Raw genomic sequence first — 27,582 nt, 5'->3', positions numbered from 1 at the left:
TACAGAGTGAGTTTGTGAAGTTCAGGACAGCCAGGACTACACAGAGAACCCCTGTCTTGAAGAACAAAGTAACAAAAAAAGGTGTTGAGTTTTTATGCTTTATAAAAATTTTAATATATTGGTGAATCTCAACATTGGCATTAGCACTGAGAACCTGCAAAATCACCACTAAAATTTATTGAATATTTCCTCTACTCAAAACTTAGAGACATCTTAGTATAGTAATTTTTTGTTTCCTTTTATCTCTATGTGCTGGTATGTATCAGAAAAGACTTATAAATGCCGTGACACGCAAATGATAGATTTGGATGTTTGACCTCAGCTTTATGTTATTTGACACGGAGTCTCATTGTTCACTACACACACCAGGCTAGCTGTCCTAGTATGCTTTCTCCAACCCCCCTCAGTTTACATTACAGATGCAAGCAAGCTACCACTGCCCAGCTTTATGTGGATTTAGTACCAGTTCATCATACTTGCATGACAAGTGCTTTGCCCACTAAGACATCTCCCCAGTTTCATTTTGCCACCCACCCATTTTAAGGCAGGCTGGCCTCAAACTCACTGCAATCCTCCTGCCCCAGTTTCTTCATTCTTGGGATTATAATAGGTATGTTCCACCAGACCATGCCTCCTATAGAAATTTCTAATTCCTACTTGTCCAAGCAAGTAATAAATTACCCCACAGCTGAAAATTCTCCTATTCACAGATATTATCCATTGACAAATTTGCTGAAAAAAAAATACCCTCATATTAATTGGTGTCTTTCCTTACCGCAAGGGTTATCCTGGTAGTTTAGTGAAGATGCTCCATCCAAGCCTTTGTACTTCCTAAACCTGACTTAAGTGGAAGAAAGGGGACCTAGAGATGTCACCTAGCCAGGGACTCTGGAAAATGGGATACAGCTGACCTTATATACAGAAGTACACTGGAGCAAAGGAGTGATGCTGAAAACCCTCTAGCTTTGATCCTCTTGTTCCTTTCATTCTGACCAACTCTGCAGGGAACACTCACTGTACACAGATATGGGATTAGGGCTTAATGTATTTACTTTCTATTTTTCCTTTGTGGTACTAGGGATTGAACCTAGGCTTTATATATGCCAGGCAAGCAGAAAGCCCTGTAATATTAGGCTATATACTCTAGGCCCATGCACAGTTTAAAATTAGGACCATGCAGGTCTCAAAATGTGACCCTCAAATTTCTTGATCATCTTTCTCTGTAAAATTTGAATGGAAAACCTGACAAACATCGCTCTACGATTTCCAGCTCCTACAGATGGGGTTCAGGTCTGTCCAACCTCTTCCAGCCCCAGGGTCCTGACCCATACTACAAAGATTCTGATCTGGGAACCAGAGTTTCATATTGAGGCACTCAAGAGAGAATACTGAAGTACTGTGTTGACACACAGGAATTAGGGTGGAAAATACTAGAGGAGCATATTCAATGTTCTTCTCTGGCCTCCATGTGCACCCTCTAAAGTGTTCATATGTCATACACACAAACACACTTGAATACATACTTTCAATAAAAATAAATACTTTTAAAGAAAGACTTATAGTCAGTTAAGGTGTCACATGCCTGCATTTCTACCAGTTAAGAGATTGAGGCAGGGGGCTGGGAAAATGGTTCAGTGGTCAAGAGCATATACTTCTAGAGGAACTGGGTTTGACTACTAGCCCCCATACCAGGAGCTTGCAACCACCTCTAATCCCAGTTTCAGGAATATATAACTCCTCTGGCTTCTGCAGGCACCTGCACTAATATACGCATAACCCCCACACCAATACAATTTAAAATAATAAAAAGTGAAATAAAAAAAAGATGCTGAGGAACGAGGATTTGTAGTTTCAGGTGAGTCTGGACTATGTAGTGAGATCCTGTCTCAAAAAATAAAAACCAATGAGAGGGATGTAGCTCAATGGTAGTAGATAACTTGCCTAACAAGGCCTTGAGATTGATACCCAGTACCACAAAAAAGAAAGGAAGGAAAGAAGAAGGGAAAAGAAAAAAGCAGTAGAAAAATAAGAAGGAAGATTGGTTGAGAGTCATTAAGATGTGGTTAAAGCTCCAGATAAATTCTCTACGAACTAGCTACTGGTTCCAGTGGGAGCCATACCTGGTCTGAGAAAGTAGGATGAACTAGTTCATACTGGCAGCAGTGTCTAGGCCACACCTCCCAGATTTGGATAACTTATCTTCCATCAAGCTTCTGTATCCTGACGAGTTCTTTGTGGAGCTCTCTAGCAACTTCCAATGGAGGTGGAGCCCCTTCTCAAGTGCCTACTGGCCCCCTACCTTAATATAGGAGCCCCTCTCTGACACCAGATGCTCCTGTCTCCCAAACACTCAGCCCCAGGCTCTTGCCATGAATCCAGCCTTCCTTTGGGAATTAATTTCTCATTGTAGGTCAATTGATCTCTTCACATTCTGGAGGCCTTATCCTCAGGCCTCTCTCAGAATAAAGCCACCATTTCAACCCCACTTCTGTCACCAACACAGGTTACTGTACTTCTAATTTTTGCCTGCAATAGCAAATCCTGTCCCCAACCCATAGTGACTGGAATTTTGGAGACTTGAGTACCATGTGCATCCTAACAAGGCATACTAGAGCATGATTTTACTGACTTCTCCTCAGGCTGAGAAGCAGCATTCCACAAGGTTCAGCGCTGAGTCCTTGGAAAGGGTCCAGGGGTAGCATAAAAGGCCTTCTTGAATACTGATAAGAAAAGATAGCATTGGTCCCTGAATGGCATGCCTGCAGCCATCTATTTCCTCTGGGTGTCCCAGATTGTCCCTTGTTCTTTCTGCTCCCTGCCCTCCTTTGCTCTTCCTCATTTGCTCCTTCTTGTCTTTGCTCTCTATCCTTCTTCCTTATTCTCAGTCATCTCTTCCTTGTTCACAGTCCCTACTCTCAATCCCCTGCTGTAACTCCTTTATCCCCACCATACTCTGCTACTCTCTATGTCCTCTTCCTTGTCTATGCTCCCCTATCCCTGTTCTCTACTTCTGACCAACTGTTCCTTGTTCCCAGCACTTGGGAGACAGGCAGGCAGATCTCTGTGTGTTCAAGACCAGCCTGCTCTACATAGTCAAACACTGGTTTAAAACAAAACAACAAAAACCACGGACCACCCAAAAATAACTCTCCCACCTCATCAGCACACCACTTCTGTCCTTCCTTTAATTCCTCACTCACTCTTGTCTCCTCCCCGAACCCCAATTACCACATTTCTAACATTGTTTATTCTTACTTCCAAGTATCCTCTCTTCATGGAACCAGGAATCTTGGACCCAGGGAAGGGACTAGAGCCTGAGAGGTCTTGGGATTGGACACTACTTGCTGTGAGCACTCAGTAACTATTTGCTGTACCACAAGTCTCTGATATGAGACAGCAAAAGAGGGGAATTCCCTATTTCCACAACAACCACTTCAAATTTGTGTGACAAAATTGACATGACCAAATCATAAGGCTTGGAGAGTGGAGGTGCAGAAACATTCAATTTTGCTTCTGGGAACCTTCCCCTGCCTTACTCTACTCTCCACTTTTGACCATTTAGATATAACAGAGCTAGACAGTCCTCAGAGGAATCCTGCATCCTTCCTGGAAACAGGTGGGACATTGAATTAGAGTAACTCCAACCTCAGATGGAGTATGGGCATCTCCATCAAAGCTTCCTGATGTAGTATGATGCAGTGAAAATATAGGCCTGGCTTTTGATCCTCCATGGTTCACAGCAAAGTGGTTGGACAAAAGAGAAAGACTTGGTAAGTTGTCCTGTGGGAGTCTAATGCCTCTACCACTCCACTTCCATTTTTAGCTTGGTCTATTTGCCAGGCCCAGAAATCCTGCTCTCTGTGCATGACAAAATAACCTCTATACAAGAAGCCAGGAAGTATGGCTGTCCAACTAGATATCAGAAATGAATGAGAAAATATTAAGGTGCTGTGATGCCAGGTGTGGTGGGACATACTTGTTATCCTAGCAGGTTGGAAGTCAAGGCAGAAGGATCAGGAGTTCAGGGCCAATCTTGGACACATACGTTTTCTTACTTTCTTTTTCCCTTTGGTATTAAAGAAAGGGTCTCTCTACATAGCCTTGGTTGTCCGGAAACACACTATGTAGATGAGAGTGGTCTCAAACTCAGAAAGAGCCTTCTGCTTTTGCCTCCTGAGTTCTGAGATTAAAGACTTACACCACCATGGCCAGCTACATAAGGAGTTTAAGGTCAGCCTATTTCATAGAATAAACAAACAAATGAACAAACATTTGACACCAATATAAGTTCAGAGAAAGCGATGAGAACAGAACAGAGTTAAGACATTCTTCACATATATGTGAAATGTTAATATGTGAAAGGGATGGCATACTAGATTAGTTGGGGGGGGTAGTTACCTATAAGGTAAAAAGTGAACTGATATCTACCTACCTGCTACCATTTGGATACAGCTTGGGTATTTCCCCAGAGGTTCATGTGTTGGAAGCTTGGTCCCTAGTGTGGTTGTGTTGATGGGATGGAATTTTTAAGAAGTGAGGGTCCAATGGAAGGTGGTTAGGCCTTTGGGGATACAGTGCTTGGAAGACATTAATGTAGTCCTCATGGGACCTTAGTTAATTCCCTAGATGGGTTGTTATAAAAAGGATGAGCCTAGTCCCTGAATCTCCTGGTTTCCTGTCTTGTCATGTGATCATTCTCTCATGCATGCACTTCCAGAATAAACTACAGCACTGCTACACACTGAATATCAAAATTTACTTCAGACAAATGAAGAGTATCAATGCAAAATATAATGCTGTACTATAAAGCCCCTCTTAGCACTCAGGAGGCGGAGGCAGGAGAATTGTATGGCCAAGTTGAGGTTACACAGTAAGACTCTGTCTCAAAAGAAAAAAAGAAAATGGGCTCACTAACTAGGCAGCATACACTGGCTGGTCTGACACACCCACCCCTCCCCGCCCAACATACAGCAGAGGACTGTCTGGTCTGGCCTTAGTGGGAGAAGATGCACCTAATCCTTGAAAGACTTGAGACCCCAGGGAAGGGGGATTCCTGGTTGGGGGGGCTGGAAATCACCTTCTCAGAGGCAAGGGGGAGGAGGAGTGGGAAGAGGGACTGGAAGGAGGGCAACAGCTGGAATGTAAATAAATAAATAAAATAATTTTTAAAAAAAAAGAGTGGCTCACTAATGGAGTAGAGGCTTCTGTGGCTGCATATAATTTTAATTCAAACTTTAAATAATCAGTTCAGGAAAGTCACTAACAACACAACAGAAATATACTTGGGGTGAGTGGGGAAAAACTACTCCTGAGTTGCCACATAAGATTAAGATGGACGGGGAAGCACCCCACGAGCGAACCTGAGCCTCGGGACCACAGGTAAGACCAACTTTTCTGCTGCAAGAAAGCTGCCTGGTGAGCTTGGGACACACGGAAGCAGAATTCCTCTAGGACCGGGCACGTTCTGTGTTTACCGGAAGTCCCACACCCGCGGATCCTGGCCCGCAGCAGCTCTCTGCTCCCAGACCCGGTGAGAGAGAGACCCAACCGCCTGGTCAGGTGGGCACTCCTGAGGCTGCAGCGCGGAAGAGACCACCAACACTGCTCACCCCTGCCCACATCCCTGGCCCAAGAGGAAACTGTATAAGGCCTCTGGGCTCCCGTGGGGGAGGGCCCAGGAGCGGCAGGACCCCTGCCTGAGACACAGCCGGAACCTGAAAGAAACAGACCGGATAAACAGTTCTCTGCACCCAAATCCCGTGGGAGGGAGAGCTAAACCTTCAGAGAGGCAGACAAGCCTGGGAAACCAGAAGAGACTGCTCCCTGCACACACATCTCGAACGCCAGAGGAAAAAGCCAAAGACCATCTGGAACCCTGGTGCACTGAAGCTCCCGGAAGGGGCGGCACAGGTCTTCCTGGTTGCTGCCGCTGCAGAGAGCCCCTGGGCAGCACCCCACGAGCGAACTTGAGCCTCAGGACCACAGGTAAGACCAAATTTTCTGCTGCAAGAAAGCTGCCTGGTGAACTCAAGACACAGGCCCACAGGAACAGCTGAAGACCTGTAGAGAGGAAAAACTACACGCCCGAAAGCAGAACACTCTGTCCCCATAACTGACTGAAAGAGAGGAAAACAGGTCTACAGCACTCCTGACACACAGGCTTATAGGACAGTCTAGCCACTGTCAGAAATAGCAGAACAAAGTAACACTAGAGATAATCTGATGGCGAGAGGCAAGCGCAGGAACCCAAGCAACAGAAACCAAGACTACATGGCACCATCGGAGCCCAATTCTCCCATCAAAACAAACATGGAATATCCAAACACACCAGAAAAGCAAGATCTAGTTTCAAAATCATTTTTGATCATGATGCTGGAGGACTTCAAGAAAGACGTGAAGAACTCCCTTAGAGAACAAGTAGAAGCCTACAGAGAGGAATCGCAAAAATGCCTGAAAGAATTCCAGGAAAACATAAATAAACAAGCAGAAGCCCATAGAGAGGAGACACAAAAATCCCTGAAAGAATTCCAGGAAAACACAATCAAACAGTTGAAGGAATTGAGGATGGAAATAGAAGCAATCAAGAAAGAACACAGGGAAACAGCCCTGGATATAGAAAACCAAAAGAAGAGACAAGGAGCTATAGATACAAGCTTCACCAACAGAATACAAGAGATGGAAGAGAGAATCTCAGGAGCAGAAGATTCCATAGAGATCATTGACTCAACTGTCAAGGATAATGTAAAGCGGAAAAAGCTACTGGTCCAAAACATACAGGAAATCCAGGACTCAATGAGAAGATCAAACCTAAGGATAATAGGTATAGAAGAGAGTGAAGACTCCCAGCTCAAAGGACCAGTAAATACTTTCAACAAAATCATAAAAGAAAACTTCCCTAACCTAAAAAAAGAGATACCCATAGACATACAAGAAGCCTACAGAACTCCAAATAGATTGGACTAGAAAAGAAGCACCTCCCGTCACATAATTGTCAAAACACCAAACGCACATAATAAAGAAAGAATATTAAAAGCAGTAAGGGAAAAAGGTCAAGTAACATATAAAGGCAGACCTATCAGAATCACACCAGACTTCTCGCCAGAAACTATGAAGGCCAGAAGATCCTGGACCGATGTCATACAGACCCTAAGAGAACACAAATGCCAGCCCAGGTTACTGTATCCTGCAAAACTCTCAATTAACATTGATGGAGAAACCAAGATATTCCATGACAAAACCAAATTTACACAATATCTTTCTACAAATCCAGCACTACAAAGGATAATAAATGGTAAAGCCCAACATAAGGAGGCAAGCTATACCCTAGAAGAAGCAAGAAACTAATCGTCTTGGCAACAAAACAAAGAGAATGAAAGCACACAAACATAACCTTACTTCCAAATATGAATATAACGGGAAGCAATAATCACTATTCCTTAATATCTCTCAATATCAATGGCCTCAACTCCCCAATAAAAAGACATAGATTAACAAACTGGATACGCAACGAGGACCCTGCATTCTGCTGCCTACAGGAAACACACCTCAGAGACAAAGACAGACACTACCTCAGAGTGAAAGGCTGGAAAACAACTTTCCAAGCAAATGGTCAGAAGAAGCAAGCTGGAGTAGCCATTCTAATATCAAATAAAATCAATTTCCAACTAAAAGTCATCAAAAAAGATAAGGAAGGACACTTCATATTCATCAAAGGAAAAATCCACCAAGATGAACTCTCAATCCTAAATATCTATGCCCCAAATACAAGGGCACCTACATACGTAAAAGAAACCTTACTAAAGCTCAAAACACACATTGCACCTCACACAATAATAGTGGGAGATTTCAACACCCCACTCTCATCAATGGACAGATCATGGAAACAGAAATTAAACAGTGATGTCGACAGACCAAGAGAAGTCATGAGCCAAATGGACTTAACAGATATTTATAGAACATTCTATCCTAAAGCAAAAGGATATACCTTCTTCTCAGCTCCTCATGGCACTTCCTCCAAAATTGACCATATAATTGGTCAAAAAACGGGCCTCAACAGGTACAGAAAGATAGAAATAATCCCATGCGTGCTATCGGACCACCACGGCCTAAAACTGGTCTTCAATAACAATAAGGGAAGAATGCCCACATATACGTGGAAATTGAACAATGCTCTACTCAATGATAACCTGGTCAAGGAAGAAATAAAGAAAGAAATTAAAAACTTTTTAGAATTTAATGAAAATGAAGGTACAACATACCCAAACTTATGGGACACAATGAAAGCTGTGCTAAGAGGAAAACTCATAGCGCTGAGTGCCTGCAGAAAGAAACAGGAAAGAGCATATGTCACCAGCTTGACAGCACACCTAAAAGCTCTAGAACAAAAAGAAGCAAATACACCCAGGAGGAGTAGAAGGCAGGAAATAATCAAACTCAGAGCTGAAATCAACCAAGTAGAAACAAAAAGGACCATAGAAAGAATCAACAGAACCAAAAGCTGGTTCTTTGAGAAAATCAACAAGATAGATAAACCCCTAGCCAGACTAACGAGAGGACACAGAGAGTGCGTCCAAATTAACAAAATCAGAAATGAAAAGGGAGACATAACTACAGATTCAGAGGAAATTCAAAAAATCATCAGATCTTACTATAAAAACCTATATTCAACAAAACTTGAAAATCTTCAGGAAATGGACAATTTCCTAGACAGATACCAGGTATCGAAGTTAAATCAGGAACAGATAAACCAGTTAAACAACCCCATAACTCCTAAGGAAATAGAAGCAGTCATTAAAGGTCTCCCAACCAAAAAGAGCCCAGGTCCAGACGGGTTTAGTGCAGAATTCTATCAAACCTTCATAGAAGACCTCATACCAATATTATCCAAACTATTCCACAAAATTGAAACAGATGGAGCACTACCGAATTCCTTCTACGAAGCCACAATTACTCTTATACCTAAACCACACAAAGACACAACAAAGAAAGAGAACTTCAGACCAATTTCCCTTATGAATATCGACGCAAAAATACTCAATAAAATTCTGGCAAACCGAATTCAAGAGCACATCAAAACAATCATCCACCATGATCAAGTAGGCTTCATCCCAGGCATGCAGGGATGGTTTAATATACGGAAAACCATCAACGTGATCCATTATATAAACAAACTGAAAGAACAGAACCACATGATCATTTCATTAGATGCTGAGAAAGCATTTGACAAAATTCAACACCCATTCATGATAAAAGTCCTGGAAAGAATAGGAATTCAAGGCCCATACCTAAACATAGTAAAAGCCATATACAGCAAACCAGTTGCTAACATTAAACTAAATGGAGAGAAACTTGAAGCAATCCCACTAAAATCAGGGACTAGACAAGGCTGCCCACTCTCTCCCTACTTATTCAATATAGTTCTTGAAGTTCTAGCCAGAGCAATCAGACAACAAAAGGAGATCAAGGGGATACAGATCGGAAAAGAAGAGGTCAAAATATCACTATTTGCAGATGACATGATAGTATATTTAAGTGATCCCAAAAGTTCCACCAGAGAACTACTAAAGCTGATAAACAACTTCAGCAAAGTGGCTGGGTATAAAATTAACTCAAATAAATCAGTTGCCTTCCTCTATACAAAAGAGAAACAAGCCGAGAAAGAAATTAGGGAAACGACACCCTTCATAATAGACCCAAATAATATAAAGTACCTCGGTGTGACTTTAACCAAGCAAGTAAAAGATCTGTACAATAAGAACTTCAAGACACTGAGGAAAGAAATTGAAGAAGACCTCAGAAGATGGAAAGATCTCCCATGCTCATGGATTGGCAGGATTAATATAGTAAAAATGGCCATTTTACCAAAAGCAATCTACAGATTCAATGCAATCCCCATCAAAATACCAATCCAATTCTTCAAAGAGTTAGACAGATCAATTTGCAAATTCATCTGGAATAACAAAAAACCCAGGATAGCTAAAGCTATCCTCAACAATAAAAGGACGTCAGGGCTAACCACTATCCCTGAACTCAAGCAGTATTACAGAGCAATAGTGATAAAAACTGCATGGTATTGGTACAGAGACAGACAGATAGACCAATGGAATAGAATTGAAGACCCAGAAATGAACCCACACACCTATGGTCACTTGATTTTTGACAAAGGAGCCAAAACCATCCAATGGAAAAAAGATAGCATTTTCAGCAAATGGTGCTGGTTCAACTGGAGGGCAACATGTAGAAGAATGCAGATCGATCCATCCTTATCACCCTGTACAAAGCTTAAGTCCAAGTGGATCAAGGACCTCCACATCAAACCAGACACACTCAAACTAATAGAAGAAAAACTAGGGAAGCATCTGAAACACATGGGCACTGGAAAAAATTTCCTGAACAAAACACCAATGGCTTACGCTCTAAGATCAAGAATCGACAAATGGGATCTCATAAAACTGCAAAGCTTCTGGAAGGCAAAGGACACTGTGGTTAGGACAAAACGGCAACCAACAGATTGGGAAAAGATCTTTACCAATCCTACAACAGATAGAGGCCTTATATCCAAAATATACAAAGAACTCAAGAAGTTAGACCGCAGGCAAACAAATAACCCTATTAAAAATGGGGTTCAGAGCTAAACAAAGAATTCACAGCTGAGGAATGCCGAATGGCTGAGAAACACCTAAAGAAATGTTCAACATCTTTAGTCATAAGGGAAATGCAAATCAAAACAACCCTGAGATTTCACCTCACAGCAGTGAGAATGGCTAAGATCAAAAACTCAGGTGACAGCAGATGCTGGCGAGGATGTGGAGAAAGAGGAACACTCCTCCATTGTTGGTGGGATTGCAGACTGGTACAACCATTCTGGAAATCAGTCTGGAGGTTCCTCAGAAAATTGGACATTGAACTGCCTGAGGATCCAGCTATACCTCTCTTGGGCATATACCCAAAAGATTCCTCAACATACAAAAGAGACACGTGCTCCACTATGTTCATCGCAGCCTTATTTATAATAGCCAGAAACTGGAAAGAACCCAGATGCCCTTCAAGAGAGGAATGGATTCAGAAAATGTGGTACATCTACACAATGGAATATTACTCAGCTATCAAAAACAACGAGTTTATGAAATTCGTAGGCAAATGGTTGGAACTGGAAAATATCATCCTGAGTGAGCTAACCAAATCACAGAAAGACATACATGGTATGCACTCATTGATAAGTGGCTATTAGCCCAAATGCTTGAATTACCCTAGATCCCTAGAAGAAACGAAACTCAAGACGGATGATCAAAATGTGAATGCTTCACTCCTTCTTTAAATGAGGAAAAAGAATACCCTTGGCAGGGAAGGGAGAGGCAAAGATTAAAACAGAGACTGAAGGAACACCCATTCAGAGCCTGCCCCACATGTGGCCCATACATATACAGCCACCCAATTAGAGAAGATGGACGAAGCAAAGAAGTGCAGGCCTACAGGAACCGGATGTAGATCGCTCCTGAGAGACACAGCCAGAATACAGCAAACACAGAGGCGAATGCCAGCAGCAAACCACTGAACTGAGAATAGGCCCCCGTTGAAGGAATCAGAGAAAGAACTGGAAGAGCTTGAAGGGGCTCGAGACCCCAAAAGTACAACAATGTCAAGCAACCAGAGCTTCCAGGGACTAAGCCACTACCTAAAGACTATACATGGACTGACCCTGGACTCCGACCCCATAGGTAGCAATGAATATCCTAGTAAGAGCACCAGTGGAAGGGGAAGCCCTGGGTCCTGCTAAGACTGAACCCCCAGTGAACTAGACTATGGGGGGAGGGCGGCAATGGGGGGAGGGTTGGGAGGGGAACACCCATAAGGAAAGGGAGGGGGGAGGGGTATGGTTGCCGGGAAACCGGGAAAGGGAATAACACTTGAAATGTATATAAGAAATACTCAAGTTAATAAAAAAAAAGATTAAGATGGACATTTTCAACAAGAATGTACGAACTAAGAAATAAGAAAACATGATATAAACACAGAGACTGTTAGAAATCAAGCCTTCCCGCTGCCTGCCTTCAGCAACTCAGTGCCAGCAGCTAAACTATGTCATCACCACTCGTCAACCTTTAAAAGGTCCCCTCCATCACAGATTATTCTTTTACTCTCTCTGTCTTTAAGACTCTCTGTCTTCTCTGTTTTCTCTCTGTCTCTTTCTCTCTTTCTCTCTGTTTCTCTCATGTCCCCATTCTGATGACTTTCACACCCCTCTACAAACCTCGTGCCTGAGATCTATTGTGTCCTGTGATTTCTTTCTTTTTTTTTTTTTGGTTCTTTTTTTTTTTTCGGAGCTGGGGACCGAACCCAGGGCCTTGCGCTTCCTAGGTAAGCGCTCTACCACTGAGCTAAATCCCCAGCCCCTGTGTCCTGTGATTTCTGCAGCAGCATTTCTTGGTTCCCATCTGCCAAGACACCCTGTTGCTATATCCTATCATTGGTGCTGATGGCTCCTTAGGTTCTCCTGGTGCCTGTGCACTCACCACCACCCCCTGTACCACTCCACTCTACTCCCCAACCCCTACCACCAGCATTCTAAACCATACCGGGGCCCTACCCACTTGTTCCATTTGCAACAGAGCCACCGTTTGGACCACCAATCTAGTGGCCTTCCATCCATCACTGGCAATTGGGGAGTGATCCCTCTCAGTTAGCTTAAATGCTTTCCGAGTCTCTGGTAATCTTGAAAGTGGAAATACCCATCTATGACTCTTTCCCCTAGGTGAGGCTTCATTTTTAGCTCAGTTTTCACTTTCTGGTTTCATTTGAAAGTCTTGGTACCACACACCGAGTCTCTCCTTGGGCTTAGCCAGGCTAAACTTTTGCCTATGTCCCCATTTGTGAGGTGATGACCCACTGTTTGGCTTTTGTCTTCCTCATTCAGTCCTCCTAAGTCTGTGAGCTGCCTTGGACATCAGGCCTTGGACCTCCTCTTCTGCCTCACCTATGAGATACCTCTTGCAGAACATCAGACCTTTCCACTTAGTGCTTGACTTAAGGGCCTCTAAACTTACCTGCCTTTGCAGTCAAATCTGGTCTTAATACCCTTTAGGTAATCAATAAAAATATGGCCAACTAATGGTACCATAAATCCCAATATTATCTTGGACCCTTACAAATATTACAAGGATCAGAATGGAATAAAAATTCCCCATTCCTTATTTATTTATTTTTCATTCCAAGCCCTGTTTTTTGTGTCTGGTACTCTCCCCCACACACTTTGTAGAAGTCCTGTCTTTAAGTTATGGTTGATGGATCTGTAAGTTTGTTGCAAAGTGGGAGCTCGAGTTGGACTAAAGGGAGTAGAAAAAAGACAATGGAGCAGGCCAGCTGCAGGTGCACACACCCAGCACACACCTATTCCTTCCTACAGCAGTTCCAAATGAAGCTGGGAATCTAACTCTCCTAAAGTATGTACAATTGGGCTGGAGAGGTGGCTCAGTGGTTAAGAACACTGACTGTTCTTCCAGAGGTCCTGAGTTCAATTCCCAGCAACCACATGGTGGCTCACAACCATCTGTAATGAGATCTGATGCCCTCTCCTGGTGTGTCTGAACACAGCTACAGTGTACTTATATAAATAAATAAATCTGTAAAAATGTGTACAGTTTGTTAGTGAGTTTGATTCCAAATTCTAGAGTCCAATCCTTCAGCTGCTGCTTCCCTCTTGCCTGCTGTGCCTCTGTGGGCATCTATGTGGCTTCTGTGGCTCTTGCAGCCTTCTGCAGATGTCTTGATTATCTTTGGCTCCAGTATGCAATCCCACAGCTTCAGCCCTCAGTCCCCTCTTGGAGCTTATGGGAACACACTAGTGTTCAGTTTTCTGACTCTCTCTTCCTCCATGGACTCAGATTTTATTACAACATCTTGGCCTCTGTACAGATCAATGGCAAAAAAATATGGCAAACTCAATTTCTGAATTCTCAACAATTGTTAACAAGTGCTACTGCCCAGAAAAATGATCCCTAAATATCTTATCTTACTTTGTTCTTTACTTTCTCTACTTCCCACTCTTAAAAATATGTTATCTCTATGATTTCCTTGTACTTTGTTGTCAAAATTTTGTTAAGATGATGCTGTAAACTCTGATCTGAGGATTTGCCAATTCATTGGGTATGGTATAAAATTTGTAATAAAATTTGACTTTAAACCTGAAACAAAAGACTTATAATAAAAAATCTATACATATGACTCAGTATATATGTATATATGTAACTTGTATTCAAGTCTATATGCATATGGATGTGACTTGGATTCAACTCTGAGTGTATGTGACTTGAATTCAACTCTCACTAAAAACTGTGTGTGTGTGTGTGTGTGTGTGTGTGTGTGTGTGTGTGTGTGTGTGTGTGTGTCTGCTAGGAAAATAGATATTTTTAAAATAGCAATCATGTGGCTCTCTTCCATCTTTTCTGGTGACCTCGTCTGGATGTAAGCAGCCACAAGGCTGGCAACCATCTTTACTAAGGTTAAAAAGGATATGCCATGTGACTTTACCACTTTATATGACCACAGACCATAAAGCAACATTTGTAAAACTTCTTAGTCCTGTTTATCTGTTTATCATTGTACCTCCTTTTAGACTAAGGAAGCAAGTCTCAAATATCTTGGATTGATATTGGCTTTTATATGATGATACAAATTTATGGTTATATTTACCACAGCATACTATATATGTGATTTGACTCTGGTTTAGACTAAACTGTATATGAGGATAAAAATTTAAGGCTATAAAGGCCTATTCAGATTAACAAAACTTGATTTAAGATTTATGTCTAACTACTTGTGTCTTTGCTAACTGTTCAACACCAAGCTGCTAGAAAATTTAGATAAGTAACAACATATGCTTGATAAATATGGTATATTTGATAATTGAGATTAGTAAATTCCTAAAGTCTACTCAGGTTCACAGTAGTATTTGTCTAACTTTTTTGTCTTTTAAGCTTTAGCTGTAATAATCTATAAGAGTGCATTATAAAAGGATCAGTGAAGTTGCCAGTCTTCCTAGGAATTGTATCTATGATTAAAAAGTATTATTTCAATACTAGAAGAGATTCAATTAAATTGAATAAGTAATTGTTATTTTTTAAAGGTTAAACCTAACAGGGATGGAATGTAAAGTCCCAGTCTTATAACAGCTACTAACCTATTATAAACTGTTAAGAATAATTAAGACATGCAAGTTAATATGACCTCTGAGCTGTGCCTCTAACCAAGTTAATAGTCATCTTATCAATGACCAAATTCCTTAATGTGTTCAAAACTACATTTGTAGTCATGCTAAGTACTAATGTAATCAATTACAGAATAAGCTTTATTCATTCTCCTGTATATGTTTCAATGTTAAGTCTAAAGCAAGAAACTAATCAGGTATGCTTAATATATCAATGATCCTCAAACTTTTCAGAGATCTGATGAGTATGGCATTTAAAATCTTTATTAAAAAGTTTTTGTGGGTCGTCCCGAATCCGGGTTCATCCGACACCAGCCACCTCCACCATGCCGCCCAAGTTCGACCCCAACGAGATCAAAGTCGTGTACTTGAGGTGCACCGGAGGCGAGGTCGGCGCCACATCCGCCTTGGCCCCTAAGATCGGTCCTCTGGGTCTGTCTCCCAAAAAAGTTGGTGATGACATCGCCAAGGCTACCGGTGACTGGAAAGGCCTCAGGATTACAGTGAAACTGACCATCCAGAACAGACAGGCCCAGATTGAGGTGGTGCCCTCTGCCTCTGCCCTGATCATCAAAGCCCTCAAGGAGCCACCAAGAGACAGGAAGAAGCAGAAAAACATTAAACACAATGGAAACATCACTTTTGATGAGATTGTCAACATTGCCCGGCAGATGAGACACCGGTCTTTGGCCAGAGAACTTTCTGGAACTATCAAGGAGATCCTGGGTACTGCACAGTCTGTGGGCTGCAATGTGGACGGCCGCCACCCTCATGACATCATAGATGACATCAACAGCGGTGCGGTGGAGTGCCCAGCTAGTTAAGAAGCAACGAGAAGGGGTTGGGAATTTAGCTCAGTGGTAGAGCGCTTGCCAAGCCCAAGGCCCTGGGTTCGGTCCCCAGCTCCGAAAAAAAAAAAAAAAAAAAGAAGCAACAAGAAAATATTTAAATAAAAGACTATCTGATAAAAAAAAAGTTTTTGTAATAGATATGCCAGCTCTTGGTAGCACTCTTCCAAAGAAGATAATGGATACAGAAGAATTTCCACCTTGCAGTGTGCTTTAAATGTAGAAAAGCTGCCCTTCACTTTACCTGTCACCACTTTCCTGTCCAAACCATGGACAAGCATGACACTGGGGAGTTGATTGCCCTGTTTTGCCTAGACAAGTCTGTTTGTTTTCCCCCAAGTTCCTACTTTACAGGAAAGTCTGTTGGATCTTCTGGGTCTGATAGCCAAAAACTGATGCTGGGCTAGGACCTCTGCCTCCAACAACTACAGAGGGACCTAGGGTGATTTTCCAGATAGCCAGCAAATCTCTGTCATTTTTAATAGATTCAGGAGCTGTTTGATCTGCACTTCCTGCTTACTCAGGTGAAATTCATCCTTCTCAGGTCCCTGATGGGGATGATGAATGGGCTAGTGATAGATTTATCAGTGTAACAGCAGCAACCAAGGCTTCAGATGCCTTCTCAGTTCTCTTCACATGTAAAAGTAAGGTCACAAACCAGGTTTCAAAGTAACTTTTTACTATTCCTTTATTTAAAGGAATTGCGTTTACAATGACTGCTTTAGTAATCAACCACTTGAGTTTTGTGGTAACAACTGGATAGAAAAAAAGGTGTAAAATTTATGTAAGGTCTGAAAGGATGAAAGATTAAGTTGTGAGGATCTAAGAAACATTTTTAGGGTCCAAGATGTGTAAATGCAAGTTATAAAGGTCTGACGATATGGAAGCTTAAGTTGTGATAAGAAAGTGACTTAAGGTATAAAAAAGAAAAATGTTTCAGATTTCTTCAGATATGCTATTGATATAAAAAACTTCAAAAGTTCAGAGTTTTAACATTAATCAGTGGAGTTCTCATAAAATATTTATCTAGGTCTGGTAAGCACTGATTACTATTATCATAGTCACAAGCTCAAGATTTTAAACGCCCTTTTGTTATCTTCTAAATGTGGATTTAAAAGTGCTTTTCATTGTCCTAAAAATTTCTGTCTAATCTATATTTGGCCAGTCTTCTGGATATAGAAAAGAAGCTCTGCTTTCATCATCCATATTCATACTGAAAATGAAGGAAGCTTTTGCCCTTCTGCTCCATGGGAAGTCTCTGTACTCCCTAAGCTCACCTTAAAGAGTGTTCATGCTTTTAACCCAAAATAATTTCCCAAGCTTCTACTATGACAAAAAGGTGTGAGTCTACTGTCTTTTCCAGAATGTGGATTTCAATACAGATTACAAACAGTAGTAATGCTAACATCTCTAAAACTTATCTCTTTTTGTAAACTTAAAAAATTTCTTGTAAGTTTCAGGGAATCAGCTTGAAAGCATCTTTCATTGGTCAAATGAACTCCAGATAAGTGCTGCAAATAATCCTGTTCCCTTACTTGCCTGTTTCACTTATTCCTCAGGGTGGAATCTCTCTCCTTTTCCCTGGTTTTGGGACTCCCATACCTCAACTACCAAGACCATAGGCCTAAAAAGAAAAAAAAATCTCCCTAAACTCTTTATCTTCTGCCCCTAACATATATATATATATATATATATATATATATATATATATATATATATATATATATATATATATCTGTTTCAGCATCCTTCCAGATCCAGGTGTTCCCTCAAAATTTGTATCCCAAACAACTTCAAAGTGACTAATCCAAGGTGATCCAGCTTCAGAAACTGCTTCAACTAGAACTGTACTTCCCTTGCCCCAGATGATTCCACAGAGCCTGGAGAGCCAGTGAAACAGCCTGTTCTTCTAGGATTTGGCCATTATCCCAGCTTTCTTGGGTCCCCAAAGATTTTAATACTCTCAGACAGCAGGAAAGTCTAAACAAGACGGTGTTCCCATTCCTGCCTCACCAGTCACCCCTTCCTATTTCTTTACATTTTATAATAAACAAAAGGGAGGGATGTTAGAAATCAGTTGTTCCCCAAGCCTGCCTTCAGCAACCCAGTGCCAGCACTTAAGAATCATCACTAGTTGCCAATCCTTTAAAATGTTCCTTCTATCACAGATTACTCTCTGTCTTCTGATCTCTTTGCCTCTCTGATGTCCCACTCTGAGATGGCTTTTTGCTCCCTTTTCCCCCAATAAATCTCATTTGTAACATGGTATGATCTCTGCTGAGGCATCCATTTCTTGGCTCTGATCTTTGATCCAGCAAGGTACTCTGTCACTAAATCTTAACAGGGACAATAAGAGTCTCTTAAAATTTATACTTAAGCTAGTAAGTTAGACTTAGTAGAAAAAGTCTATACATCAGTAATTTTAAGTATATAAATGCGTGTAGGTAATTTTTTCCATTAAAAAAAAAAACAGGATTTTGTTGTCAGTGCTGGCACACATCTTTAATCCCAGTAGTTGAGAGGGTGATGCAGCTGGATCTCTGAGTTCAAGGCCAGTCTGGTCTACAGTGAGTTCCAGGACAGAAACCCTGTCTCAAAAAACCAACCAACCAACCAACCAACCAACCAACTAAACAACAAATAGAGCAAAACAAAACCAAAGCCAAAAACAGGTTCTTGACATAAAGCTCCAGGGAAGCATGGCATTTGCTTTGTAGCCAAAGCTTGCCCCAAACTAATAGTAGATTTGTTCCAGACTAAAGAATTAGTGAACCCAAAGAAAAGTAAATTGTGATTAGACAGTCTATGGAACAGAAAAAGTTTAAACTAAACAGCAGCTTAATGGTAAGTGTAACATCATTAAGCATGTTAACACTCTATCTCTCTCTCTCTCTCTCTCTCTCTCTCTCTCTCTCTCTCACACACACACACACACACACACACAAAATATAAGTCACAAAAAGAGACAGGAAAGAAGAAATAGGACACAGAATATATGAAGGAACAATGACTGCAAAACTCCAAATTTGATGAAAAACAGTAAGCCATGCATTTTAAGCAGCTTGCTGAACTCCAAGTAGAATAAATTTGAAGAGGCACATATCTAGACACATTATAAACAAACTTATGAAAGACAAAGAGAAAAATCTAAAACCAGTAGAAGTGGCTTATCATGCACAAAGGATTCCCCAATAAGATTAGCAGGAAAGGCCATTCAGAGCCTGCCCCACCTGGGGATCCAACCCATATATATATATATATATATATATATATATATATATATATATGTATATGTATATGTGTATATATATATATATATATACACATCCACCAAACCCAGACAATATTGATGAAGCCAAGAAATGCATGCTGACAGGAGCCTGATATAGCTGTCTTCTGAGAGGCTCTGCCAGAACATGACAAATACAGAGGTGGATGCTCACAGCCAACCATTGAACTGAGAACAGGGTCTCCATTGGAGGATTTAGAGAAAGGATTGAAGGAGCTGAAGGGGCTTGCAATCTTGTAAGAACAACAATGCCAACCAACCAGAGCTCCCAGGGACTAAACCACCACCCAAAGAGTACACATGGACAGATCCACGGCTCCAGATGGATATGTAGCAGAGGATGGCCTTGTTGGGCACCAATGGGAGGAGAAGCCCTTGGTTCTGCCAAGGGTCAATGCCCCAGGGTAGGGGGATGTCAGGGCAGGGAGGTGGAAAGAGTTGAGTGGGGGAATACTTTCATAGAAGAAGGGGTAGGGTGGGATAGGGGGTTTATGGACAGGAAACTGAGAAAGGGGATAACATTTGAAATGAAAATATCCAATTAAAAAAAGGCAGAATGGGGTTGGAGAGATGGCTCAGCAGATAAGAGCACTTGCTACTCTTGCAAAAGGACCCAGGTTCAATTCCTACCACCCACATGGTAGCCATTATACATGTAGGCAATCACTCATGTGTTTAAAAAATAAAATCTTTCTAAAAGGCATAATGGATATAAAACATGACCTAGCTATATGCTGTCTACAGGAGACAAATTTTATTAATCCATTTATTTATTTTTAATATTTTTTGTGTGTATGGACAATATTCTAGTTTTATTTTGTTGTTGTTGTTCCTGTTCTTGATTATTTTGAGATAGAGTCTCTGTATGTAGTACTGACTGTCTCAGAGCTATGTAGAGACTAGGCTAGTCTCAAATTTACAAATCTCCTCTTGCTTCTGTTTTCTGAGTGCTGGGTATGTACCACCACATTCAGCTGGATAACAGTCTTCAAAAACAAAACAAAACAAAGCAAAACAAAAAACCCTTTTATTATATTTATTATTATTTATATTACAGTGTGTGTGTGTGTGTGTGTGTGTGTGTGTGTGTGTGTGTGTGTGTGTGTGTGTACAGGAATAGTTATTTCCTGCTATGTAGATTCTGACTGAACTCAGGTCATCAGGTTTGGTGTCAAGCACTTTTAACTGCAGAGTCATCTTGCTAGCTCAAGAGACATGTTTTATATTTAAATACAAAAATAGGAAGACCATAAATGATGAAAAAATACCATGTAAATATTAACAGAGATAGAATGGCCATACAAATATCAGATAAACCAGATGTTTAAGCAAATTGTCAATAGAGACAATTGTATTTTATAATAAGAACAATTCATCAAGAAGATGCAACAAATAGCACATATGCCAGTAACAACAGAGCTCCAAAATACATAAAGTGAGAGGACTGAGTTAGCCAGAGCCAGGCTGACTTCATGATAGGCTGCAAACTGGCAGTTTGTGCGACTAGGCTTAAATTTCTGTTTCCCAGAAATGAGAACCTGGATCCAGGAACTGGTGGTTAGCCGACCACAGCTGTATGCAGCCAATCCAAGGATGCTTTGCTATCCTGGAAAGTTCCCAGAGGACTAACCAATCACAAAGCACCCATATTCCTAACAAGCTTTAAATTGATCCTGCAAAGCACACACCTCAGTCTCTATTTCCAAATGGGGAGACCCCTGTTTGCAGGAAATTCTGATGAATAAACACTCTTTGCTTTTGCATACCATTTGAGTCTGCGGTATCATTCTTTGGTGGTTCTTGGACCCTAACAAAAGCAAAACACGGGCTTACTAAAATATTTTATAAGAGTGACTTTGAGTTATGTGAAAAAGGCATATGTGATAGAACACTTGCTTAGAGTGTGTGAGGCCCCAGGCTCAATTCCCAGTATTACAAAGGAAAATACACATTTAATACATTTAACCTACCTTGCAGTATAGATTAGCCTAGCTTACTATCAATATTTTTAAACACATTAGCTGTAGTTGGGCAAACTCAACAAATGCAGTCTTTTTTTAAACCACAGTCTATTTTTATCTATTACCTTTATTTTATTTGAGACAAGTTCTCAGGCTAGGTAGCACTGCTCAAACTCATAGAGATCTTCCTGCCTCTGCCCTCCTTAGTGTTGGGATTACAGGTGTGCACAACCATGCCCAGCTCTCAAAGCCAATTTTTAATATATATCACCCCTCCATAGACACCCCTCATATATACAATTAAAATATTTTAAAAATTGGCCTGGAAAGACCAGTGGTTAAGAGAAAACACTGCTCTTGCAGAGGACCAGAGTTCACTTCCCAACACCTGTATTAGGTGATGGCAACTGTAGGAGATCTGAAGCCAACTGGCCTATGCTGCCACAGTACTCACATGTACAAATACATCTTAATTTTAAAAACTATTAAAAATAAAATAAAGTCAAGTGGTGGCAGCTCAGTCCTTTAATCCTAGCACCCAGGAGGTAGGCAGGTATCTGTGCGTTTGAAGCCAGCTTGGTTTACAGAATTCTATGACAGTCAGGACTACACAGAAAAGTCCTCAACTAACTAACTAACTAACTAACTAACTAACTAACTAAATAAATAAATAAATAAATAAATAAATGTAACAAATAAAATAAAAAGATAGTCAATCAATAAACTTTCACCTTAAGAAATTAGACAAAAACAAAATTCAAAGCAACCAGTAAAGGATTAATAAGCATTAGAGTAGAAGTGATGAAAAAGATTACAGAAATATAAGAATGGCAGAATGGATAAACAATAGATAAATAATGTAAACAGAAAATGATTGAAAGTTAATAAAGTTGAGAAGCTTTTAAGCAAAGGGAAAAGATATAAAACTCTAATTACTAACATCAAAAAAGCTGGATGTGATAGCTCATATCTGTAATCCTAGCACTTAGAAGGCTGAGGTAGAATTCTTGCATTGACTTCAAGAGTAGCTTGGAGTTCCAAGCTAGCTGGGCTTTTATTTGTTTTCTTGATGACTACCATTATGATTAGCATGGATAAATTCTCAAAGTATTTTTAATTTGCGTTTTCTGGTGCCTAGTAATGTTGAACATTTTTCATGTTTATTCATGGTTTGCACTTAATCTCTTGAAAACTGTCTAGCTACTGATTGAGTTATTTGAGTTTTTGCTATTTAGATTATTGAGTTCTTTATATATTGTATATACCAATCCTTTGTTAACTAGTAAATATTTTTTCCTATTCTGAAGGCTGTGTCTTGATTGTTTCCTCATGAAGTCTCATTTTTCATTTGTTATCCTTCACTTCCTGAGTGACTAGATTTGTATTTAGAAAGTGCTTGCCTACTCCAATAACATGATGTATATTTCTCTTCTACTTTTTCTATTAGTTTTAGAGTTTTGGGTCTTACGATAATGTTTCAGAAAACTAAATTAGACCTATATATAATAGACCTAGCTACACCATGCCTGGGTATTTACCCAAAATCACAGCACTTTTCACAATAGCTGAACTGTGAAACTAACAAGGTATTCCTCAACAGAAGAACCTAAAATGTGGTTATACACACAATGAAATTTTTTAGCCATAAAGGAAAATGAAGTTATATCATCTGCATGAAAATGGATATAACTGGAGATATTAAGTGAAGTAAATTAGTTTCAGAAAGACAAATATCACATGTTTTCTCTGTGGGTCTTAGATTTTTTAATACATAATTTAATACATAAATTGCATACATATAAAATGGAATCAAAATTATCTGGGGGACTAATTTAGGGGGAGGGGAGAAAAATAAAAGGGGGAGAGTAGCTAGATTTGGGGGAGGGTGTTGCTCAAAGTACAATATATACTTGCATGAAAATGGCCTTGTGCAACCCAGTATAATAAAATAAAATACAGAAAAAATATCCTTGAATTAGATGTCTTCCTGATTAATTCCACCAAATATTTAAAGAAGATATAACAATTACCCCCTAAAAATAGAAAGGAATAAAATAGTATTAAGCTTTTTCTATGATAAAAAATAGTATCCTGATAACCAAACTACACTAGAAAAGAAAATTATAGGCCAGTACTTCTTACAAATTCAGACACCATAATCTTTAACAAACCTGAACCCCACAATGGATTTACACCATGACTAACTGAGCCCAGTAATGCAAAATTTTACAGCAAGATACATCAAAAACACACTTATGAAACTATGAACTTACATGAAAATTAATTAATGTAATATATTATATTCATAGAATAAGAGCAAAAGCCATATGATCATGCTAATAAAACAGCGAAAGCATTTGACAAAGTCTAACACCCTTTCATGATAAAAGTAATCACCTAGGAATAGAAAGATAAGTTCTACCAACACAATGAGCAGTTAACATATGCTAGGTGGAGGGGTTTAACTACTTTACATTTATTCAGTAATTTAATCCTCACATCAACACTATGATTCAAGAAATATTATTACCTGCATTATACTAATGGATAAACTGAGGCTCATGGCATTTAGTTAAGGTCTCTTGTGTTAATAAATAGTAAATTGTAGGGCTAGGATTTCCACACAGAAATTCCAGCTATGGAGTCCATGCTCATGATGGCACTCAACCGAACTTGTTCTCAAAGAATAAAGAATAAGTGAAAATAGTGATAAATAAATAAATAAATAGTGATAAATAGATTTGGGGGAAAATTGGATTTTCTTAAAAATGGTTTGGCTGGGCATGGTAGCAAATATCTTTTGTCCCAGAACTAAGGGAGGCAAAGACAGGTGTATCTCTTTGAGTTCAAAGCCAACATTGTCTCCAAAGAGAGTTCCTGGACAACCAGCGTGGTTACACAGAGAAACCATGTCTTGAAAAATCAAATCAAACCAAATAAAACAGAACTAATGCTTTGATCTGTAAATAAACTTAATTCATAAATTTTAATTTATATGAACAAACATAATACTTGCAATATTTAGTATAAAGTCAATAATACTAGATTATCACTGATATTTAATTATAATTTAATCCATAAAATTGGTAATGTTTATTTATGTAAGTAAATATAACTTGTAGCATTGGAAAAATTAGCAATTAGTTGTAAACTTTGGTGGAGCAACTAACAATGATTCAATTTCTAATTGTAACTAAAATTTGACTCATAACCATAGTACTTAGTTTATAGTAACCATAATGTAAATATCAATATCTATATAGCCACTGAAATACTAACAATTTGATTTCTTCTCAGCATAAACACTAATCATTTATATAAGTAACTGCTACATATGCAATAAGGTATATTATTACTTGTTATATGTAATACATCAAGCATCAGTAATGATAATTTCTATTTGAATATACTTTAGAACAAACATTTCCAATCTATATGTAAGCATAATTTGTGATACAGTTACCTATACTCTTTGATGATGCTAGTAATGATTATTTGATTTCTATGTAGCCAGACTGGCCTCAAACTTATAATACTCCTGCCTCTACCCCCTCATTGCTGGGATTATAGACTCACACCACCATATATGACTGGTTATTTGATTCCTAGTAAAATTCTAATTTAATTTATAACATTGGTGCCCACAATGTATATCAATTACAATAACTTGTACTATTCATGATCATTTGTAGTAATAATGATTATATTTTATGACAATAAATGATTCAATATTTTATCTGTAAATAATTTATAATACTGCTATTAGCAATCTTAGTTTGAAATATGGGTAAAATTTCTATCAGGATGAATATTTCATAATGTTAGTAATAATTATTTGCATTCTACATGGAATACAATCTGATTCATTATGTTAATTCTATTAATCCACACTAGAAATACATCTTTAATACTGGTAAGAGTGAGTAATATAAAAATAGGATTTGATAAACATTGAGATCAATAACTTAATTCATACTTGTAACTATTGGGAAATTTGTGGTCCTGATTGAACATTCCTTATCAAAGATTTAAAATATGAAATGTTCCCAATGCTGAAACCTTTTGAGTACCATCATGTGCTCCACAAGTGTCATATTCTACATGTGATCTCATATGCCAGGTAACAGTCAAGACACAGGCTTACTAAAAGTACTGTTTAAGAGTAAGTTGGAGTTATGTAAATAAGGCATATGTGAAACATTAATTTCATGCTTAGACTTGGATCCCAGGCTGGAGATATGGTTCAAGGATTAACAGCTCTTACAGAAAACTGAGGTTCAGTTTCTAGCACCTACATGGTAGCTTACAACTGTCCTTAACTCCAGTTTCAGGGGATTTGACACCTTTTTCTGGATTCTGTGGGCACTGTGTGAATATGGTACATAGACACAAATATAGGCAAAGCACCCACACACATATAATAAAATAAATCTTTAGACTCAAGTCACATGCTCAAAGCACATTATACATACACAAATATTTCAAAAATCTCAGAAGAAAACTCTAAAATTTGAAGGATTTATGATTTCTATGCATTTTGGACAAAGGATATATAATAGACTCAACCATAACGTGACTTCAATTCTCTACACCAGTAGTTCTCAACCTTTGTAATGCCCTTTAATACAGTTCCTCACATTGTGGTGACTCCCAACTATAAAATTATTTTTGTTGCTACTTCATAACTATAATTTTGGTACAGTTATAAATTACAATATAAATATCTGATATGTGACCCCTATGAAAGGGTTGTGACACACAGGTTGAGAACTGGTGTAATACTCAGATATATTACCAATACAGCCATTGGTAGCATTACAGTAGTTCTGAATCTTTCCCACTCCATTCTCCCAGGCTTACCATCTCTTTATGATTGGGATAGAAAGTCTGATCAATCAGAGGGAATTCCTCTGTTCCAAGCTTCTTGTGTAGTCGAACCATCTGGGCAAACTATGAGAATCAGGAGACACGGATCAGTGAGTTTCTTACCTCAGGGGAGTCTCTAAACTAGTATCTCAAGTGTTAATTTGGATTTGGAATGTCCTCAAGGTCCATGTGTTAAAAATTTGTTCACCAGAGTGGTACTGTTGGAAGGTGGTAGAAACGTTAAGAGATGTGGCCTACCTAGATGTTTTAGGTTGTTGGGGGTGGAGTACTCTCACAGGGACTTATAACTCCCTGGTTGTCATTGTCTTCTTCCTCTTCTTCCTCTTCTTCCTCTTCTTCCTCTTCTTCTTCTTCTTCTTCTTCCTCTTCTTCTTCTTCTTCTTCTTCTTCTTCTTCTTCTTCTTCTTCTTCTTCTTCTTCTTCTTCTTCTTCTTCTTCTTCTTCTTCTTCTTCCTCCTCCCCCCCCTCCTCCTCTTCCTCCTCCTTCTCCTTCTTCCTCTTCCTCTTCCTCTTCCTCTTCTTCTTCTTCTTCTTCTTCTTCTTCCTCTCTCCTTCTCCTCCTTCTCCCTTCCCCCCTCCTCCTCCTTCTTTTTTTTCTTCCTCCTCCTCCTCCCTCCTTTTCCACCTCCTCTTCTTCCTTTTTCTCCTCCCTCCCTTCCTTTACTTCCAGGCCACAAGAGAGGTAGCTTTGCTCCATTGTGCACTTCCACCATGATGCCCAGCATCAGGGCCAATATACCATTGATTGAAATCCCCAAAACTTGGGTAAAAAGACCAGTTCATTTTGTGAGTTGATTATATCATGTATTTGTATTAGTGATGTAAAGCTAACTTGTATATTAAACTTTCAAACATTTTCACTTCTGAAAAGACAGAGTGGCTCCAGATTCCCACATACACATATGAGCAATTCCATCTTCATTAGTACTCTTGTTGTAACTTACCACCCAGGGTTTGTCACAAAAGTTGTAGACAGAATGCAAAGAGTTAACACTGGGGATCCCAGCATACTGCAGCCCAATGACCAAACTGCGGTAGTCTCCATTACGTGCCATGCTGAAGGCATGCTGGCGGATCAGCACAAAGTCTGGCTTCAGAGACCTGGGTTGGGGCATAGATACAAATGTTGAGCACCCCAACCTCCCCCAACCAGGAAGTTCCCTACCACTCTTTTGAATTCGTAAGTACTCATAAGTCCTGGAAATGTCGATATATTTTCCCCCTCTGTCCATATGGGCAAGCTGGTCCTTCTGCCTGGATCATTTTATCCAACCTTTCCCCATCTGGTGATTGATTCCTTTTCACACTTTCCTATCTGTTGAAGGTTAGCTTGCAACTCTACCCACATTGCTCTGGCATCTCTCTGGTCTCAATTTCACAGACTCCCAGTTGTCC

At 39.7% G+C, this 27,582-nt stretch overlaps 2 protein-coding genes across 3 annotated transcripts in view; one reads left to right on the top strand and one right to left on the bottom strand.

Moving 5' to 3' along the window:
• Syn1 (synapsin I) overlaps positions 1-27,582 on the bottom strand; it is a 55,196-nt gene that overhangs the window by 14,642 nt on the left and 12,972 nt on the right. For both annotated transcript variants that reach the window (NM_019133.2, NM_001110782.2), the window contains exons 4-5: positions 27,132-27,288; positions 26,161-26,250 (exon numbers count right to left, since the gene is read on the bottom strand). In NM_019133.2, coding sequence (NP_062006.1) covers positions 26,161-26,250; positions 27,132-27,288 — 247 coding nt within the window. The remainder of the gene's footprint in view (positions 1-26,160; positions 26,251-27,131; positions 27,289-27,582) is intronic.
• LOC102555453 (60S ribosomal protein L12-like) lies at positions 15,472-16,167 on the top strand. The gene has a single exon (NM_001409215.1). It carries the CDS (start codon positions 15,529-15,531, stop codon positions 16,024-16,026), a length of 498 nt encoding a protein of 165 aa, NP_001396144.1. The 5' UTR covers positions 15,472-15,528; the 3' UTR covers positions 16,027-16,167.

The sequence above is a fragment of the Rattus norvegicus genome, chromosome X (assembly GCF_036323735.1).
Source record: "Rattus norvegicus strain BN/NHsdMcwi chromosome X, GRCr8, whole genome shotgun sequence".
Lineage (NCBI taxonomy): Eukaryota > Metazoa > Chordata > Mammalia > Rodentia > Muridae > Rattus > Rattus norvegicus.
Note: the sequence above shows the minus strand (reverse complement) of the source record. Positions and strands in the feature narration are given on the sequence as shown.

Excerpts from the sequence above, each read along its gene's own strand:
- LOC102555453 (NM_001409215.1), top strand. The coding sequence starts at position 15,529 with ATGCCGCCCAAGTTCGACCCCAACGAGATCAAAGTCGTGTACTTGAGG.